Below are 21036 nucleotides of genomic sequence, written 5' to 3' on the forward strand. Positions count from 1 at the left end.
TTCAATCAAGCAGTGGATGCAATGAGTTTAAACTGTGGGTCATGAATATTGGGAATGGAGTGGACTGTAGCGATAATAATACGATGGTGACACTACCAAGTAATATGGTCTTGCAAAGATTGACTCTTAAAGACTTGGTACATTAGGTATACTCTGAATTGGCTATCACTACGACATATGCTTCATACTTTAGTGAGCGTGCTATTCTTGCTCCGATAAATAGTCAAGTGGATATTGTGAATAAGACAGCTTTGGATGCAATGCCTGGTGAGCCTAAGCAATATTTCAGTGCAGATTCAATTCTTGAAAATGATGAAAATTCATTCCTATATTCCATAGAATTTTTGAACACAATCGACCTTCGGGGCGGATATCCACCTCACTGCTTGGTTTAAAGTTAGAAGCTCCTGTTATTTTGCTTCGTAACTTGGATCCAAGACGTGGACTCTGTAATGGTACACGGATGATATGTAAGGCCTTTCACTCTAAAGTCTTGGAGACTGAAATCATCATTGGTACTAAAGTTGGTGAAAGAGTCTTCTTCCACGGATTACCTTTATATGCAGCGAGGCCCAACTACCATTCACCATGAGGCGGAGACAGTTTCCCGTGCGGCTGGCATTTGGCATGTCAATAAACAAATCACAAGGCCAAACCCTAAATGTCTTGGGGTTGTATTTGGTGACTCCAGTGTTTACTCATGGGCAATTGTATGTCGCGTTGTCATGAGCACAGTCTCCTCATGCTGTGAAGGTGTTACTTGAGGATAACGCTAATGTGGAGTGTTCATTTGATGATCTTCAAAGTTATACACCTACAACAAACAATATTGTTTATAAGGAGATCTTGATGACTTCAGAGTGACAAGTCAGGTTTCTTATTTAAGTTCTGTGATTTGATTAATTTTGTTGTGATTTCTTTTTTTATACATATTTATCCATGGTAAAAGTACCTATTTTTGTTGTTTATGTTTTGACAGACATGTCTAAGATTACCTTTACATTAGACATGCCTTTGTCGAGGATAGTAGGTGAGTTATTCTCTATATTTGCATAACTTTTCTTGATTACAAAGTATGGAACATGACATTCTATACTGATGTCTATCTGTACAGAGCCACCGCTATGGTCAGCTCCTATTACTGCAAGTCACGTAGCAGGGATTATGATTGATGCTTATAGGGATGGGTAAGTATAAGTGTAATTGTTAGGCATTGTATAAATATTTTTTGAACCTATAAATAAATAATTGTATAACCTATTTGTTATGCTTTGATTTTAGGATATTGCATGACATTGATACATTTATGGTAAGAGTTGTCGACGAAGGCATCGAGATGTACGGGATCGGTGTTCCTGATGAGGAGTGGGGTGTCTATTTGTTTTGGAGAGAGATGGACAGATGCTTTGCATCATTTGAGGGGTATTCAGTACCTGATGACTGGTTGTTTCTTACATCCATCATGACCATTGGTATTCGTTATGGGTTTTATACTAGAGCTCCTCATGTACCATCCACTCGATGTTCTATTGTACGAGGTAATTTTGATTATGTTTTTCTATTATAAGATTTTTTTGAGATTTTACGTGTCGTTATGTGCAGGTCCTTTTGAGATTTGATTTATCGTTGTTTCATTTGTGCAGGTCCTTTGCATTCATCGATAGTAGAGCATGTGCGGGATGGATCACCGCGTTACAATAGAGAGCGTATTGTGAGGAGACAAATGAATGATCCTTCTCATAAGAGAAGAATTCAATTTGTTGATTCTGACATTACTGACTGTATATAGGTATTTTGTGGTGCATTTTGAGAAGAATTCAATTTGTTGATTCTAACATTACTGACTGAGAATACGTATTTTGTGGTGCATTTTGAGAATATGTAATATTGGTCCTTTTTTACATCTTCGTATGCTACATTACTATGATATTTTTTGTTTTCGCCATAAATCTACGAGACATGGATGTTATTTTGAGATATATATATATGAAGTCACTTGAAATAATGTATTGTGTTTACTTAAAACATGACCTAAATTGGAGAAACGGAGCCTATTTTTTCTCGAACTCTACCTGTCGTAGCAACGCGCGGGTCCAATACTAGTACTCTATTATTATTTATTAATAATAATAACCATAGAAATTGATAGAAACGGGCATGTATTTTAATTGCCCTTCCATTGACGTTTTGGCTATTTTTTAACAATTTTTTTGAAGAGGGGCATTTTTACATTTAGCTTTTCAAATGAAATTTTCCGTATTAACTTGGCTTTCATGTGATGGGTTAGAGGGCAATGGATGGGCAGATGGCATCATGCATGCCATATTGAAAAGTCGTGTGTGCACTGTGGACGACAGCTCCTTTACAGAACTGAACTGTGCTGGTTCTAAGCACTACACCATCATGCATGCCATATTGAAAAGTCGTGTGTGCACTGTGGACGACAGCTCCTTTACAGGACTGCTAGCTCCATTACAGGCTTTAACAACGCAGACGACACAGGCCTGGAAAACGTTCGTATTGAGGGAAACTCCTCACGCGGAGAGATAAGAAGATAAGGGTCCATGTGGTGCAGCAGTGTTCGAACTTCGAAAAGTTATCGGTTACGACAGAAGCTGGCTATTGTACACATGTGACATGGTACTGAATGGGTAAAGACACAAGCCTCGCGTGGCACATGTAATTAACGGGTAAGACACACATTTTATTTATTTATTTATTTTTTGCTTTTAAGGGGCGGACAGCCTCACCACCCAGCAGTGTCGCTTCTTGTTCTCTCGCTTCATTTCGTGCCAGCATCCACTGGAGACAGGTTTAAACCCACCACCCCCTGTCCTCCTTCTTCTAATTGTTGATATGGCCTGCGCTTCGCTCGCAAGAATCTTTTTTTTTGGGTGTTATGACTGATCGCTCATCCTATCGAATCTATTCATTCATTTGTGAGTTTAAGCCTTTTTGCTGCTATTGGTGGTCTTCTACATGCATGCCTGTCTCGGAATAACTAGAACCAGGCCTCACTAATCCTCTTTCAGATATATGACGCCGTATTTCTTCTTTTTTTCATGTACTCACTTTGCTCTGTCTACTAGTAGCTCGCGTTAGATAAGGATAAGCAGCCAATGTTTTAGATAAATTATCTGCAGCTCTTCTCTTCTCTATCAGTTGTTTGCTAAGAGTTCATGCACTGGGCCTTCATCTTTATTTTTCGAAGCCGCCCATTGATAAGCAAGTCGTTGAGGTTATTTTCCTTTTTAAAGGCCGTGATTAGGACTAATGTAGCAGTTTACCACGGTCTGATTCAGTTATGGTGCAAGCTTCTCGATAAGAACTACAGCCTGCTGCCATTTAGGAGGAGAGAGAGAGAGAGAGAGAGAGAGAGAGAGAGCTGGCATTGGTCGTCTGCTGCCATTTAATTAAATAGGAGGGAGTGTGTGTGTGTGTGTAAGCTGACATTATTGGCCGGCGTCGTTACGTGAGTGGGTCGGGTCAGAGTTTCACCTCGAAGTAAATGACATTATTGGCGGCAGGAAACTTATAGGTACAATTGTTTTGCTAAATAACGGCTAAGAAAATCACTGAAATAATAATTCGGCTGCTTTCTTCTTCTTCTTCTTCTTCTTCTTCTGGGCAGGAAGGAGCACTGCACGGCCGGCGCGCATCATTATAATTTGGCGGGAGAGAGAAGAAAGTCATGGTGAAGAAGTCGGATATATATCTCCATGACGATGTTTATCCCAAGAGGCTATTGGATGTGAAGGCCACAGTGGAGAGCAAGACTGGGTTCTGCTTCGTGGTCCCTACCAACTGGGACTTCCATATCGTCTCACACACGTGGACAGATGCCATCAGAGCATTGGTCAAAGACTGCAAGGCTATCCTCGCAGCCAATGGGTGGACAAAAGAAGCAGACCCACAAGGCCTAATCTATGCCCAAACCATCGGCAAATCCCAATTTAGTGACAAATCCTACTACCCGGATGTTATAAACTACCTCTCTATTCTCCAATCCGATGGGGTGGAAAGGGTGTGGTTAGATGCGGTATGCATTAATCAGTATGATGCTGATGAGATGGCCCTAGAGATGCATCTAATGGGGGGTTATTACAGTCTAAGCAGGGCTTGCTATGTGGCACCACATGGGATTGGATCCACCAATGGCTTCAAAGTGCTGGAGTCCGATCAGAAGCTCCCACGTTGGTTCTCAAGAGTGTGGACCCTGCAAGAGTATATGTTGCCAGAAAAGTTGTATTTTCTGGTAGAGAAATTTGAGGATCGCATTATACAGTTTATTGAGAAGGAACCCAGCTCACACCCAGAGGATAAAGCCTGGATTGACTGGGATAGCAATGATGATCTCAGTTGTTATGGATTTGCTCAAGGAGGTGGTGATTATTCTAGAAGAAGAGCTGGTGGGTCTTCCTCTTCTGATCTCTACTTTTTGGGCGCCAAAGCTTACTTTGAGATGATGGGCACCCTCCTGGGTGTCCGTGTGCACGGCCTTTCAGACCTGCCGCCCAAGCTTTTTGAGGATTTTTATGAAGCTTTCGGTGAGCTTGCAGAGGAGTTTACATGGAAACCCTGGTTAAACAAATCAGGGTTAGATATGCCACGGATGAGGATGACAGAGTGCTGGGGATTCTGGGTCTCATTGGCTTCAAAGGTGACTATGAACTGAAAACGAATCGGACACTCGATATCCAACTGGTGGGATTGGCCAAGCTCTTGTTTAAGCAAAAGCATGTAACAGACCTTCTCCTTAATTTCTGTGCAGCGGAGTATGAAGGCTATGAGGTAGCAGGCATATCCTGGGCTCCTGACCTTAGAGCTGATCCGGACACTAGCAGAGCCGAGTTTAGAAGGTACTATTCTGATAACTATGTGATGGTTGGTGACCAATGTGCAAGAGGATGGCAGCCTTGTCATGAAAGCGCAGATTGCCAAGGGCAAATTAATCAAAACAACTGATGATGACCAAAGCTACCAGCTGAAAGTGGGCCTTATCTCAATTAACCTAAGGCATGACACTGATTTGGATGACAATTTACCTATCCATACACATTACGCTGAAAGTGACCATCGTGGATGGCTGGGTGGGGTGATGATAGCTGCAACCGGGAATCCACAAGCTTAAAGGCGGCTCCTCTTCACACCAGGCCAGCTTCACAGTCTGTGACATTACTCTGGTGTTTTTGGGCCATGATAAGGATCCACGTAAGCACGGGGCCACGTGTGTGCTCATGGCATGCATTCCTATTGGGAACCAAAAGCAGCTTCTTCACAAAATTGGCACAATCCATCCGCACCCAAGCCTCACTGCACGTGCCAGAAAGCTCTTTGTGTCTGAGGCTACTCACGTTGTCATTGGTATTATTATTATTATTTTGGCTTGCAAAGACTCCCTCCCTCCCTCCCTCCCACCCACCCACCCACCCACCATCTAGAAGAAGATGAGCAGCCAGTCCTTACGAAGCATATGTGCCTACTACTAGTCTCTCGATCCAATTAGTAATTAGTAGTGTAGAAGTAGTATTGCTAGCATATCTCCACTAAAGTTCGGAAAAGGTGACCGTGGGATGATGGATGTAGCTGGTTGATATTTCTTTTCTAATTCCAAGCTTTGTAATAAAATGTTTCCGAACAAACTAAAGAGAGTGCCAATATGCTCAATACTACATTATCCAGGGGATTCAATTTTGATTTAGTTTTAAGAGTGGAAATCGATACATAATTAGCACACGAATTCCCTTGAGACCTTTAGAACGAAGATAGAGCCCAATGCCTCATCGAAAATGGGTGCACGCGATAGCGGATTTGCTATATAAGAAATTCACAAAGGTGTGGCCGTAAGAATGAGTTTCTAACCATTCTTGAATAGAAACATTCAAGGATTATCGATGGACATTTTTGCAAGAGGGCTTCAATATTGGTGGCCAACATTTTTTTTTTTTGGAGGTGGAAAAATGGGGGGGGGGTATTGTCGTTCGCAATGACAAGGACCGTTAGCTGGAAACGCGGTCAACTAACGGGCACATTTTGTTACGCTCACCACTTAGCCTTGCTTCTAAAGGAGCCCAAGCACATTGTATCATCATAGCTACTACGGACTATTGTATCATGAAAGGACTAAAGCAAGAGCAATGGAAAAAGCTTATACCGAGAATGTAATCACTTCTTCCAAGAATGGCACTTCAACTGAACGAAAGAGAGATCAAATTAATTCTTGAATTACCACCACAATGAAGGAGTGCAAAGGTTTATCGGAACATGTGTGTTACTACCATAGATTCATTATTTCAATTCTTCATCCTTATTTGTAGACACATTGTATTGATTATTAGTTCTCTTTGAACAGACTGAAGAATGCTAAGAAGCATATGAGAATCTCAAGATTGTATTAGTGGATTGATGCTAATGTATAGTAACCAAGATGGAACAAAATCTTTTGTGTCCGCATTAATACTTTACCTTTTGCTCTATCAGTAGGCGTACTTGCACAACACCTAGGGATTCAATTAGCCTTGCTTCTAAAGGAATACCTCGTGGTGCATCCGTGGTAGTAGTTGATCATTCACTCTTTCTCGTTCTTCTCTGGATTCAATCCGACTGAGGAAGTCGGCCACAACATGCTCATTGTCTCGAGTATGGTGGATGGTGAAATTGAATTATTGGAGGAGAGCAACATCCATCTAGCCATGTCAAGTTTGGCTTGCTGCTCATATACAATAAGGTATGATGATCAACATGAAATTCAAAGATATTCCCAAGTAAGTAGTGCATGTACTTATTCGCTAAGTAGCAAAAAGGAGAAAAATAGAGGCTAATCTTCACCAATTGGCTATTTTTTAGGGTTTTTATTTTTGCAAAACAATTCGCTTGGCATCTTAAAACGTTCGCCCAAATTTTGGCCATTTTGAAGGGTTTATTCGCCCAATTTTGGACATTTTAGGGCATGTTTTAAAAACATTCGTCCCATTTTCTATAATTTTAGATTTATATAGGAGGACTAATTGGCAACCCACCTACACTTTTTCTTGAGCATAACCCTTTGCAACAAGTCTAGCCTTATAGCGATCAACACTGCCATCTAGCTTTCATTTCAACTTAAAAACCCACTTACATCCAATGACCTTTTTACCAATAGGCAAATCACACAAAGACCATGTACCATTCTTCATTATAGCATCATATTCACTTTGCATTGCAGCCAACCAATTTTCTGATTTTTGTGCCTCATCAAATGAAAGAGGTTCTTCCTCTTCACACATACTAGACACAGCCAAAGCATAACAATCTGATGCATAAGAGGCATGCTGAAAACCTGAACAAGTATGACTAGACATAGGTGCATCAATTTTACTATCACGCAAGGTTTGCACTGCTCATTTTCAGCCCTATCCTCATAAATTACATCTTGTAAATCTGCATCAGAAATAGGCTGATCTATGATGTCGTTTGAAATCTGCATAGGCTGAATATTTACCTCATTAGGACTTACATTTGAATTCCCACCTGTAAACAGAGGCAACAACGTATCAAATACATCTAGTGAGCTCACACCTGTCTCTTTGGTGCATGATAACAAAGGCTGCATAGCATCTTCCACAAAAACAATATCTCGACTAATCAAGATACGCTTTGACTGTGGATGATACAATCTGTAACCCTTGCTCTCAGCACTGTAACCAACAAAAATGCATTTGACAGCCTTATCATCCAATTTTCTACGTTGTTGCACAGGCACTAAAGTATAGGCCAAGCAACCAAAGACACGCAAGTGACCAATAGAAGGCTTCCTGCCATGCCAAGCTTCGTATGGAGTAACAGACTCCAAGGCCTTAGTGGGACACCTGTTGAGTACATATGCAGCACACATGACAGCCTCAAGCCAAAACGCATGTGGCAAAGCTTGGCTCTTGACCATACATCGTGCCATCTCCATAAGTGACCTGTTTTTCCTCTCAGCAACACCATTTTGCTGAGGGGTATCAGACACTGTACATTGGTGCTTTATCCCATGAGACTAGCCAGAAATGCATCAAACTCTTTAGACATGTCCTCCCCCCCTCGATCAGAACGGAGGGTGCCCACAGTACAATTGGATACATTTTCAACCATAAGCAAAAACTGTTTGAAGCACAAAAACACTTCGAACTTTCCCTTCAGTGGATATACCCATGGTGCCTTGAGTAATCATCAATGAAGTCACGAAGCACAAGTGTTTACCAAATGACGGAGTTTGCATAGGCCCACATACATCACTATGTACAAGTTGCAATTTGCGAGTGGCCCGCACAGAACCATCCTTTAGAAACGCAAAATGCTACATTTTGCCCAAAATACAGTCTTCACAAAGATGTTTTAATGGTGCCTCAAGAGGGGGCAATGAAGCAACCATATCAAATTTCTACAAACGTAGCAAACTAGCAACGTTCACGAGCATGCCATAGTTTTGCACATCTGAAACTACCTTTTCATCAAAAACTGCATTTGCTGAATCTTCCACACACTTGTCATAAAAATTGAGCCTATACAGCCCACAAAACAACAGATGTAATAATCGTATTACCAGAAGTCAAATCATGAACAGTACATCTGTCATCCACAAATTTGACTACAAGTCCAAGTCTAGCAAGCGCAAAGACAGACAATAGATTCTTCTTTATCCCTGGCACATACAAAGCATCTGAAAGTGTGAAAGCGCTCCCATTTACAACAGTAAGCATAATTTTATCAACGCCCTTCACTGGGTAAGAAGCATTATTGGCACATGTGACAGTATTCCCATTAGAGACAGCCTCAAGACAAGTGAACATATCACGATGCAAGGTAATGTGCTTTGTAGCACCACTGTCAAAATACCATACATCAGAGTCAATAGAAACTACCAAACATGCATCATGTACAGATGGGTCATACTGGCAATACACGCTAAACGCCCGTTCTGTATCCTGCACAACATTTGCAAAATCTGCATTTGTAGAAGCATCAGCTATTGTGGCTGCATTTGACTCTTTCTTCTTTGTCTCTTTAGCCTTTAGCTTAGGGTAATTCTTAATGACATGATCAGTTGCCTTACAATAGTTTCACCTAATTTTTTTCTTACCTTTATCAAGATCCTTCTCGGACCTATTGTTGCTACCTGTGGAAGGAGAAGAAGTTGCAGACCTACAACAGTGGAGGGACTGCCTTACCACTCCTTCTCTGTTGGGCAGCAACAAATGCCTGATCAACTGCACGTTACCTAGCCCTATTTTGCCTAGACTGCACTTCTTGCAAGAGCTTGTTGACTAAAGTATCATACTTAACAACATCAGGTCTGTCCTCAGTGACAAGTCTCCACGTGGAAGCAAAAGTCTGATATGACTCAGGTAAAGCATCAAGAACAGTCTGCACAAGAGAATGATCAGGAATAATCTCACCTGCAGAAATTAATTTTTCTTGAGATCTTTAATCTTAGCAAGAAAAACATTCATGTCATCATTTTCTTGCATAATCTTCGATTCTAGCTCTTTATGCAAGTAAGAGATTTTTGCCTCGTTACGACCTGCATACAAACCAACTAGAATATCCCAAGCCTGTTTTGCTATTTTAGCTGAACGAATATGTGGAGTGATGTTATGTTTGACAAAAAGTGCAATCAAGGCATGAGCTTGCGCATACTTACCATCCCAACGAGCTTGTTCAACAGTGGGTAAAACAACAGCAATAGTAGAGTTGCTAGAACCTGCAACATCCTCAATAGATCCTACATCCACAGAACCTGGACGTACATCCATACCATGCACAATGTTCCACACTCCTTTTGCAACCAAAACATGCTGCATCATGTATGCCCAAAGTGGGTAGTTGCTGTCTCCATCCAATTTGTCACATCAGCACACAACATGCGAAATACATCATTGCTGTTATCAGCCATGGCCACTGACTGAAACTGATGCAAAAGCTACTTGTAATGGAGCAAAGACTGAACAAAAAACAACTTGTGCTATGTAGCACGGTCCACAATAATAGAATACATATGCTTGTTTTGCAAAAAACTGCACTGTCAAAATTTCTGCACAAAATGACGAAAACACCTGTGCACAACTTGTAATGCAAAAACGGAGCCCGAAATGACCTCAGATGCAATTTCTGAGAACGCATAGCCCTATAGGCTGATTTGCAAAGTATATGGACCTGCAAGCGCTCGTGAAAGCTCACCTCAATCGGAGAACGTGAGTGAGAGGGTGCTAGAGCGGCGTAGCCCTGGGAGCCGATGCCTGCTCTGATACCAATTGTTGGAATTAGGGTTGCAGGAAAGCACACAAAGCTTGGAGAAGAAGAAGCAAGAATGCACACAACACACAATGTATTAGATTGTGTCAATGTACAAAAGATTAGTTAGCCCTAGAATAATAGGCATACTAGTTTCCAAATTCTAGTTTTTCACTCAAATTTTACATCAATGACTTATGTTTTGAAGCATTGGGAGTTTTGGGATTTTGGAATCCCGTTTGGTTGTCCAAGTATATAGGTTGAGAGATAAATAAGATTCTAAAATCCCATCGAGAGGTCACTATGAGGAGATGTTTGGAGTTTTTGGATTCTAGAATCCCATTTTAGTTTGCTAGTGTGTTGATTTGGATTCTAGAATCCAAGTTGTGGGAGACCTTGAATTTTGGAATCCCAAAAGCGAACAAAATCTTGAAAAAGAACCCAAAAAGCTTGAGAAAAAAGAAGAAATGTAGGGATTTTAGCTTCTTCTTTAGGTTTCATTTTTCATTTCCACACGCACGTAGTTTTTTAGGATGCAAGTTTCTTTGAGAACATCACATAGTGATATTCGATGACCCGAGAGTGCTTTCACCAAATGTCCTGAAGTTTTACCACCATCTTGGAGTCAACCGTGCAGTTAGAATTATCAACAGAGCTAGGGTTTAGAAGCTGAAATTCGAGCCTTGTTTGCTACCTAACATCATCTCTTTCAATCTTTTTTTGAAGCTTTACTTTATCCAACATCCTATCCAACACAAAGGAAAGATAGGAAAGAGAAGAAGAACAGTAACACACAGTGTCACACACAATAGTGGTTAAAAGCAAAGATTTTAGCTTCCTCTATAGGTTTCATTTTTCATTTCCATGCACATGTAGTTTTTCAGGTTGTAGGTTTCTTTAACAATATCACATAGCGATATTCGGCGACCCAGGAGTGTTTTCACCCGGTGTCCTGGGTGTCCTAAGGTTTACCCCCATCTTGGAGCTAACCGTGCAATTTGAACTACCAATAGCAGAGCTATAATTTAGAAGCTAAATTCAGCCATAGTCTTGGTACTGTGACACAAAGTTGGGGTTTTGACTTCGGTCACTTCTTAGAATCAAAACACACTTGTATGAAACCTCACAGCCTCCTCACCTCCCTTTCTCTCCCTAGGTTGAGATAAAGATAAACACATCAAAGGTGAGATCATAATTCATGGAAGGAAAGATGAAAGACTCTCGAGAAGCAAGAATTTTTGCCAATCTTACAGCTCCAAACAAGAGGGCAATTCTTTGTTGGAAGAAAATCTTCCGACTAAGGATTATGTGAACGGAAACATACGGGGAATGTTGGAAAGGTTAATCCGTTCTAATTGGTCGATTTGGACGGAAAATATTAAAGTAAAAGAATATAGCAATCACGTACAAGAGGATAAGACATAGGATTTTCCTTTTGATAAGAGATTAGGAGGAATTAATCATTTTTAAGAGATTAGGAAGAATTAATCATTATTAAGAAGAAATAATGGCCAAAAGTCTATTAAAACAGAGTTACATAGAGAATTGCAGTTTTAAATCCATATAGACTGTACAAAAGAGGATTACATAAGTACGTAGAGCTTGAAGAGATTTTTGCGACTATTTAAAAACTTTCAAAAATGGGCAACCAAGCGAAAAGTTATGATTATTTTACTACAAGACTATAAAACTGCCAAAATTCGCTTAAAAGTTAGCAACTTTGGGAGAAATTCTGATCATCAATGAAGTAAAGGATTAAGAAATTAATTACATGAGTGGAAAGAGCATATGTAATCTGAATCACTTCTATCACCACTTTGTGCTCGATGTTTCGATTTACTACCGACTCTCTCATGGGTTATCAACCATTCTGTATGATGTTCTCTTACTGTGTTATTTTCATATCTTACTTTCTTCACTTCATATATTGCCCTGCAAACAGTTTCTATATCATTGGATTTGGACTTTATTAATTTGTCCTCATACTTTATCGCTATTCTCTTACTGACTCTCTCTCCTTGGTTGTCAACTACTCTCTATGATGTTCTCTAGCTATGCTATTTTTATATCTTACTTTCTTCACTTTCTATATTGCCCTACGAACGCCTCTATATCATTGGATATGGACTTTCTTAATTTGTTCTCTAACTTTATGTCTATTCTTCTATACCATTATTAAAGTAACTACATCATAGGATTGGAATCTTTGATTCCACCTCCATGTGATGTTGCTTTTTGGAGTTTGCATCACGCTTGCCTGTGAGACCGCTCGATGCCTTGTGTGGACCATATCACCAAACTTCCTTGTTTAGTAAAGTATGGACCATGAGCCTCATGTATATGATGCATGTAAGAACACAGGATATCCACAATTAAACTTAAAATATTACATGTACATTTAAATTATAACAAAATAGTGACCACTCTTACCATATTGTGCATAATGTAATTTGAAGTCACACCTGCATCATTTAATTATGAAAGTTTACCACCGCCTCTTTAAATGCACCGGCATTATCAGAATTGAATGTCATGTTTTATAAAAGTGTGCATAGATGTATCATATACCACCTCTTGAAAACAATATTAATCCCATCAGAGGCCTGTAGGGCCCCTGTCCAAAGGCTTGCATCTAGAGGCTTGCTTTTTAATGCCCCTGGCCTACTAATGCGAGCCTTTGCAATATTTCTTGCACCAATCTTGAGAAAGATACCTTGGGTAACCAACTCAAGACTCTTATGGACCTCCTAATTTCACAAAGAGTGGCGATGCCTAGTCTCCATCTTCTCTTCTTATGTATAGCTCGCAGAGCAGGAGCATATTTCCTATTTGGAGGAGCTTGGCCTTCATCATTATGTACTGCTGGTGATAGAACGTTTACTAGATCCGGATGAATGAACTAGTATCGTGGTACACATTATACTCACATGCTAAAAGGAATGTATACTCACATTATACTCACATGCTAAAAGGAATGGAGAGAAATGAAAGAAGTGCCTTCATTTGTAAATGGGAATTACTCTATAAGTTATTGTTTAAAATATATCGATAGTATGTTCTCTTGGAAAGTATCTATATTCATTTTCGCTCTGTAGATCTTGCAATATTTCTTACACCAACCTTGAGAAAGATACCTTGGGTATAATGAACTCGAGAGGGTGCGTCTATTTAGCGAGCCAAGAGCAGTGAGCACAGAGCAGTGAGTAGAAATAAAGTCCTTGTGAAAGTGAGCAAGTAGGGGCATGGTATGATGTTAAGCGAGCATGTAATGTTAAAGAGAAGAGTGAAACCATAGTGCAACTCTATAATGAACAGAACAAAGAAGACTAAAAAAGTTTAAAAATGACTATTGCAAATAAAGCATTTTCAAATGAATGGTGCGGATATAAAAAATCACTACAAAACTCATACTACTTGGCTCGCTAAAAAGACGTTGAATTGGTCATTGAGCTACTAATAGAAACAAACTATTGTTTGCAACCACATGGAAACCACAGCGACCAGAGAGCATAGAAATCAAGCCATTAAGATGCACACCAATTTTAATAGCCATACCACTGACACAACAATATAATACTCTTTGGAAACCATAACCATAGGATTTAAAAATTTTACAATCCAAATAAAAATTGTCCAACAATCAGCTACATGCTATTGTAAAAAACATTCAGAAGCATAACATCCATCAAAACATTACTTCCAATAGTCCCAAAAAAATGATTGTCTCAATTAAAAAAAAGACTATCTCTAATGGCATTCTGATGTAGACATGTGATCCTCATAACTGCAAGAGACACAAAGAAAAGAAAATAAGCTTTATCAATACAAAATTATTCTCCACTAACATATTTATCTTTTCAACATGCATACCTTTGCTGAGTATGGTTCTAACAGGTGATCATAGATCCGCTCATCCTTGTCTAACATTATGACATTGCGATCCATAAATGCTGCCACTAGCCCAAGAGTTCCAGTGCCAGCAAACAAATCCAAAATCGTGTCCCCAGGACGACTGAAGACGGAGACGATGTATTTGCTAAGCCGCTGACCTCTCTGACAACCGCCCCGCCATGGTCTACCCTTTCTCTTCACCAGATCCTCCGATGGCACTCTTGAAAACGCACACAAACCATTAACCATATGCCATAAAGATCACCGAAAATCATTTTAAATTCTATCTTGATTTGAATGCATACATACATGTCAAAGATAAGATCTTGCCCTACATCAAGATCATCACCTAGTGCCAAATCCCTTAGTTGATCCCCATGCATCACAAAGCTTGTAGCAGGAGATGTTGAGCGAACAAAAACAGCCAATATTAGACAAGTGACCTACAAGCAAAGACACATTGGTTGTTCATGCATTTTCACCTTAAATGGGACAAAGAAGATTTGCACAAATGACAGCCCCAAAGAGAACAACACCAATACCTGGGTAGTAATCATTTGCCCCATCTTCTTCCCAATAGGTGGAGTACACCTCACAACCTGTCTATGATAAATGCCAAACCCAACGCTCTGTGCAACCTGCTCAATGGTCACTCCTTCTTCCATAGTGTAAAGGCATGTAAAGAAGCCTCGATCCGAGAGACAAGAATCAACAACTTTAAAAGTAGAGTCATACATGCCATCCCCAATCTTATTCCAATATGGAACCTTGTTTGCAACACAACCTCCAATGATGATATTTGAGGGGAAGTCTGCAAATATCAACTCCACACAGTAATCGGACCCTCTACTCTTGACATTCCCTACTGTGCAAATAATATTCATGGCATCAAGCACTTGCTTTCCCAATGAGGATGCATCCTCCATGTTCACAAAAGCAGCTGCAAGGTCCTCAATACTGACATTGAAGGCATAAATGGTTCCTATAGACAGGTTTTTGACATTTAACACACATAGTCTCAAGTCAAAACAATCGGATCACGATAGAGATGAGGTAGGAAGCTCACATACCTGGAGCTTGCAATGTCTTGGTTATGATGTCAGTTGGTTGTATCCCACCTGCACTACTATTGGATGTCTGTTGTTGACTCTGCTCCCTATTTGCTTCCATTGCTCGATTCACCTCCAATGCACGATTCACTATTTCCCTCCCTAAATTCACTGGCAATGACTTACGAAAAGAAGCCGATGCAATCGATGTTGCATGTGACGTGGATGTGGCCTCATTATGATCAATTTGCAGGCTACGAAGTTCCAATATAGACTTATGTTGGTGATACAGATCAAGCTCCTCCTCAGGCACATGGTTTCTTTCAAGGTCCAACCACCACGGGCAGAAACGAGACTCTATGCTTGACATGGCCTGTTCAATGACAAACATGGGTAAACACAACTCACCCTCAATATGAACATGTTTCTCAATCATGGATTCAAAATGACAAATTCAATCACTTACTCTTCCAAGCTTCAAATCGGCATACATATAAGATTGATTGTCAACACAAAGCCACACACTAGCGAGAGGGGGTAAAATATCCAATTGGTGCTCCTCAATTTCAGAAAGCAACCATCTGCAAGCCAAAGCACAAATGATAAAACAACACACAAAAAGAAGCATGCATGTTTTTTAACAAGGAATATCTGGGTTATGTTGGAGAAAAACCTATAAACGACTCGCCGTGTAGCACTTTGTAGGCCTGGTTGATGGTCGATATCATGGCTAAATTTTATGCCTCCTTCGTGCACTTTGAAAGCCCTTTTGAAGTACTTTCTTCTGCATAGAACAACAAAAGAGGTGAATCGGCTGTCACCTGGCAACCTGACTCGATCGGCATTTTTAATATCATTTTGGATTCTCAAACCCAGCTCCGTGATCTGAAGCCAGTAGGAGTACATGTGCAGCCATTCCCTAACCTTTGTCTTATCATTTGGCATACCCTCAAGTGATCGCACTGCAGCCTGAGAGTTGTCCAATAGCTTGACAATGTGAGCCTTATCTATGTCTCTAATGCAAGCAGAACCTATCATATTGAGCTTTTCCTCTGTGGCCACATGATTGCTTGACGCGTGCCATGGGAGGGAGAGCACTGCACACCAAAAGGCGTCACCGTTGGAGGGATCAGCAATCCTTGCATATTTTGATGTTTTTCCTCTGTAGAGAACTTCTACCTTTCGAGTCACATTCTCCCTAGTAGACTCGGCAAGTGGTCCATTTGATGCCTCATCAATTTTTTGCTCCATCTCATCCTTGAACAAGAGCCAAGTCATAATCTGGATTGGCAAATGAAGCCAACTAGGCCTTCCTCTGGCAGATGCACTCTGCATCTCTCTCTCAACCCATAGCTTGTCCTCATTGTCCAAATGTGCCATGAGAGTTGTTAGGTCGGACTCTCCCAATCTTCTTAGTTGAAATAGACGATCACCAAATGTGGTTGGCACAAATGCATAATCATGCGTCCTACAAAACAAAGAAGAAATATGTTAATATTCTTGAGTACAAACAACTTACTTGACATAGAAGGAGACTCTGATGACAAATTAACTTACTTGTTCAACCTGGACAATGAAAACAAAAGCTCACCCACATCCCTCCGCTCGAACACATAAAATTTACAGAGAACACAACAATGCATGGACAAATCCCCTTGAAACCCTGTAATAAAACACAAAATTAGGAAGGACAAAGAAGCATAAGAAACTATAACATCCCAATGAGAACTCACCTGTAGAAATGCAGTCCATCCAAGCATTGTGTCGATTATTACCATCAAGAATATGCACCATTTTTCGGCTCAAGTACGGACCCCACTCGGGGTCAAGTGCAAGAGTTTCCTCAAATTGTTGATTCACAGTCCTCCAATGCTCATCCCAAGATTCCTCCCTCTCTTGTGTCAATGGTGTCTCCTCCCCTTCCAAGTCCATAATTGATACTGTGAAAGCTCCCATGCTCTCAATGTACCCACCTAGTTTTTTGAAGCTTCGAGTAAGAGATTTATCTGTTGAGGGAGAAACCTTTCGGATTGCCTCCGTCTGGATCATCCTACAGAGAGGAACACGTGGAGGTGGAGACCTAAATTTGACTCCTATCCTATCTAAAAAGGCTTGTGGAGTAGATGTCTCTAGAATCTTCCCAAAAATATCAACCTTATTTTTTTTCTGCTTGCTTCCTTCAATTTGGGTTGTGACAACTGTTTCTTCTTGATCCTCTAGTGGATGTGTGTTCTCTTCCCCCTCTATCTCTCTCCCAGTATCCTCAGTATTCTCACCTTCATCCTCATTATCACCACCTTGAGTATTCTCACCCTCATTTTGATCACCTTTATTTTCCTCAATTGCCCCCACTACATTTTGTCCATCCTCCTCATTTCTTTCATCACTATGTAGATGCTGCCTATCCATATCCACCTCCAGGTTAGTGTCATCTATGATATGTACCGCATGCTCTGTAGTAGTAGGGTTTGAGGAGGCGGCTTGCTCCAAAGTGCTAGAAAAATCAGCTTGCCTCCTTGTGTGTCTCGATGAGCTCTCACCTGGGCCAACCTGCACACTCTTTTTCCGCTTAGCAAGAGGTAACTCATCCATTTTTGCACAACAAGAACCTTTCAAGCAAGATGCTCTAGTGAAATGACTCGAACTCATTTGAAAACCAAATAGCCATGCAAAAATACAAGAACAAATCTTCAAATAGTATTGTACTCGTATTGTATAATTAATTGATGATTTTAACAGCAAATTCAGTAATACGACACAAACTTAAAGAAAAGGTGGCACATTCACTAAAGAGATTAAATTCAGTACTGCAACACAATCATCAAACAAAGGTGGCACATTCACTATCCAACAAAACGGCCAACTCATTATAACGAACAGAATATCTTTGAGATTATCATATGGAGTGCTTTGGCCCAAATTCCAAGGCATTCAAAGCCGTATTGAATATTTTAAAAAAATCTCCATTGGAAAATATTTACGGAGCCCTTTTCACGTGTTCAATTCAAGGCATTCAAATTTATTGGAAAATATATAAAGATTCGGTAGCCCAAATCTGAAGGCATTCAATATTGAGTACTAATAAACTTTAGAAGTGATATTTCGCAATCCAACACTTTTTTAAGGACAAACTTTTTTCTTTTTGTGCTATTGTTCTTTAGATGCACATGTTTGCTGGTCTCCTCTCTCGACTGTGTGAGCCGTTTCTCAACCAAGAAGACATCAAATGTGAGTTTTTTGAGCTTCTTGTATACACAAAGTCTGCATAATATAGACAGTAGTAAGAAAGACAGTCTATGCAATGTGTTTGAGACAGCACCATATAGATAGCATGTTCTTACACTACTCTCTCCAAATTTCTGCCGCCGGGGGGATCCAAGGGGGGCCGGCGGCGGGAGTTCGGGGGCAGCGCCCCCGAAGCTTGAAACGAACTCAAAATCGTGATGATTTTGTCACTGCTCGGCAGCAAAACATCCTATTATTTTGTGCGCTGAGCGCACAAATTAATTCAAGAAAAATAGCAAGAGGTAACGCCGCACATCTCATACTGTGTGTGGAGTGTGGCAGCAGCAAAACATCCTATTATTTTGTGCGCTGAGCGCACAAATTCATTCAAGAAAAAGAGCAAGAAGTAACACCGCACATCTCATACTACTGTGTGTGGAGTGTGGCGGCAGCAAAACATCCTATTATTTTGTGCGCTGAGCGCACAAATTCATTCAGGCAAAATAGCACAAATTCATGGATGATGATACCTTTCTGTGTCTCTTTGTTGGGGAGAAAGATTGGAGTGGGGAGAGGGCCCTGCGCATGAGATCAGCGTTTCTTTGCTGGGGAGACATATGATGCTTCATGATCGCTTCTCTGCGTGTGTATTCGAGGGAAGATGCTTCTGTGTGGAGGACGACTAAAAGCGTTAAGTAATTGCTTCATAAGAAGTAGCCGACTACTAAAAACCCTAAGTTAGGCACTGGACAAATGAATTTCAACACTAAAATTTAAGGGTTTGGTCAATATTTTTCCGATTTATTTAAATCTATAGCACAGTTATGCTATGGCATCCAACTGGTAGAGTTTTTGAAATCTAACAGGAGATTATGAAAAAGCGCAAGAACTAACACAAAGCAAATATGTGTGTGTGTGTGTATACATACACACACGTGTACACACAAACATATATACATATATACATGTACTCTTTTTGATACCCTTCATTATGGCTATTTTTGCAATAAATATTTTTATTTGCTTCTACCCACAGTCTTAAAATGAGCCTGGTAAAATTGTATTATGGCTAGTATATGCTATTGATTAGAGCAAGAACATCTAGTATTAAAATATTTTTGGCTAATATTCAATGTAAATTCCTTAATTGTTGTTGTGATTGCATTATGCAGGGAGGCTCGTGTTTTCCTCCATTCTACAATGGGTGCATGCATCCGAGTCCCCTTCTTGAATGGCAAATGTCTTGTGTCAATCAACATGATCCGGGGGAAGCTTGGAACTATTGGTGGGATAAATGTGGAGGCCTTACTTGAAATTGGAGGAGAGTATGAGCCCATTTGTCCTTTACACTTGTATGCAGGGATTGGAGACGAGGCATATTTTATCTTGGAGCATTCATTGTCCTCTGTATATATTGCCAAATCAGAGAATTATTTTGAGACCCCAGAACAAGGCCCCTCAACTATATTTCCTCCCGGTTCTCGAAAGAGTACTCCAATGTAAGTGGCATTAACTTTGACTTTGACATTTTCTGTTTTGCATTGCGCATTGAATTAGAGAGCATTGTGCTTTACAGTGACTTGGACACTGAAGAGATAGAAGAAATCAATGTCCAAGCACATGGGTCATTGCAAGAGGAGATAGAGGTCTCTCCTGTGGAAAAGTGCTTTCAACATTTGGAAGAGGAAGATGTTCAGTTTGATACTGCAGTCTCTTGCTTTCAAATAATCCGCATGTTACCTCCTACTGATGTCTTGCACACTTTAATCCATGATTGTGATTACAAAGGCAAGGTAAAAGAGCTTCCCAAGGTGTACCCAGAGTTCAGTACATATGAGCTTGAAGGTGGGAAAGGTATGGAAGGGATGGAGCAAAAATACGAGGGCAACATTTGGACAAAGCCACAAACGCAAACTAGGGCCAATAAAACTTTTGTTCTTAGGAAGAGCTTCTGCGGGGGAACCTTCCAGTGCATGAATGAGCACTGCTCCTTTAGGACACGTATGAATCAACCAAACAAACTCCATTGGAATGGGCAACTGATAAAATCTCCAAAATATGGGAATTTAGCAATTGGGAGCTTCGGGAACCTTGAGTGTTTTTTCTGCAAGCATGTGCCAATGTGTCTTAAAGAATGTCCTGCCTGTGTCTATTATTTTATGCCAAAAGAATCAATGCATAGCAGACTATTTATTCATTATGGCAAACATACACACATGGTTTCCAAGGGAATGTGCCGAGCATCGATACGAAATATCAAGGCCTTTGTAGCACGTGCAGTGGGCATCGACCACAACGCTGGGCCCAGAAAGGTACAAATGATTGTGGCAAGGGAGGTGGTTCTAAGAGCATTCACTGATGATGACAAGGCACAAGGAGAATTCATGACAAAGAGGGAGCTACAGGAGATGTCGCAAGAGTTGCAAAGTTTGATAAATGTCAAAAAGTACGTAGGAAGTGCAATTTAGCAAAGAATAGTATGCAATTATCATCTTTAATACACTACGTATGCTTTATGAATGCAGGGTGAAGCAGATGGTAATGCAAACACGAAAAACAACACGGCCTCTGGGTGAAGGATATGAAGCCATTCTTAATCTAAAAAGAACATGCCATT

General features: G+C 40.4%; 1 protein-coding gene and 1 pseudogene across 2 annotated transcripts; one reads left to right on the forward strand and one right to left on the reverse strand.

Moving 5' to 3' along the window:
• The first annotated feature begins 2818 nt into the window (after positions 1-2818).
• Positions 2819-5784, forward strand: LOC147637970 (uncharacterized; annotated as a pseudogene). Its single transcript, XR_015265666.1, has 2 exons — positions 2819-3064; positions 3632-5784. The product of XR_015265666.1 is annotated as an uncharacterized LOC147637970 (transcript).
• Positions 5785-6568: 784 nt separating this feature from the next.
• LOC147637971 (uncharacterized) lies at positions 6569-17364 on the reverse strand. Its single transcript, XM_086796799.1, has 5 exons — positions 16928-17364; positions 16752-16857; positions 15216-15448; positions 14688-14956; positions 6569-6709 (listed from the first exon to the last, which is right to left on the reverse strand). Exons 1-5 carry the CDS (start codon positions 17241-17243, stop codon positions 6569-6571), a joined length of 1065 nt encoding a protein of 354 aa, XP_086652925.1. The 5' UTR covers positions 17244-17364.
• Between the last annotated feature and the right edge of the window lie 3672 nt (positions 17365-21036).

The sequence above is a fragment of the Cibotium barometz genome, chromosome 5 (assembly GCF_041138505.1).
Source record: "Cibotium barometz isolate CiBa-2024 chromosome 5, ASM4113850v1, whole genome shotgun sequence".
NCBI lineage: Eukaryota > Viridiplantae > Streptophyta > Polypodiopsida > Cyatheales > Cibotiaceae > Cibotium > Cibotium barometz.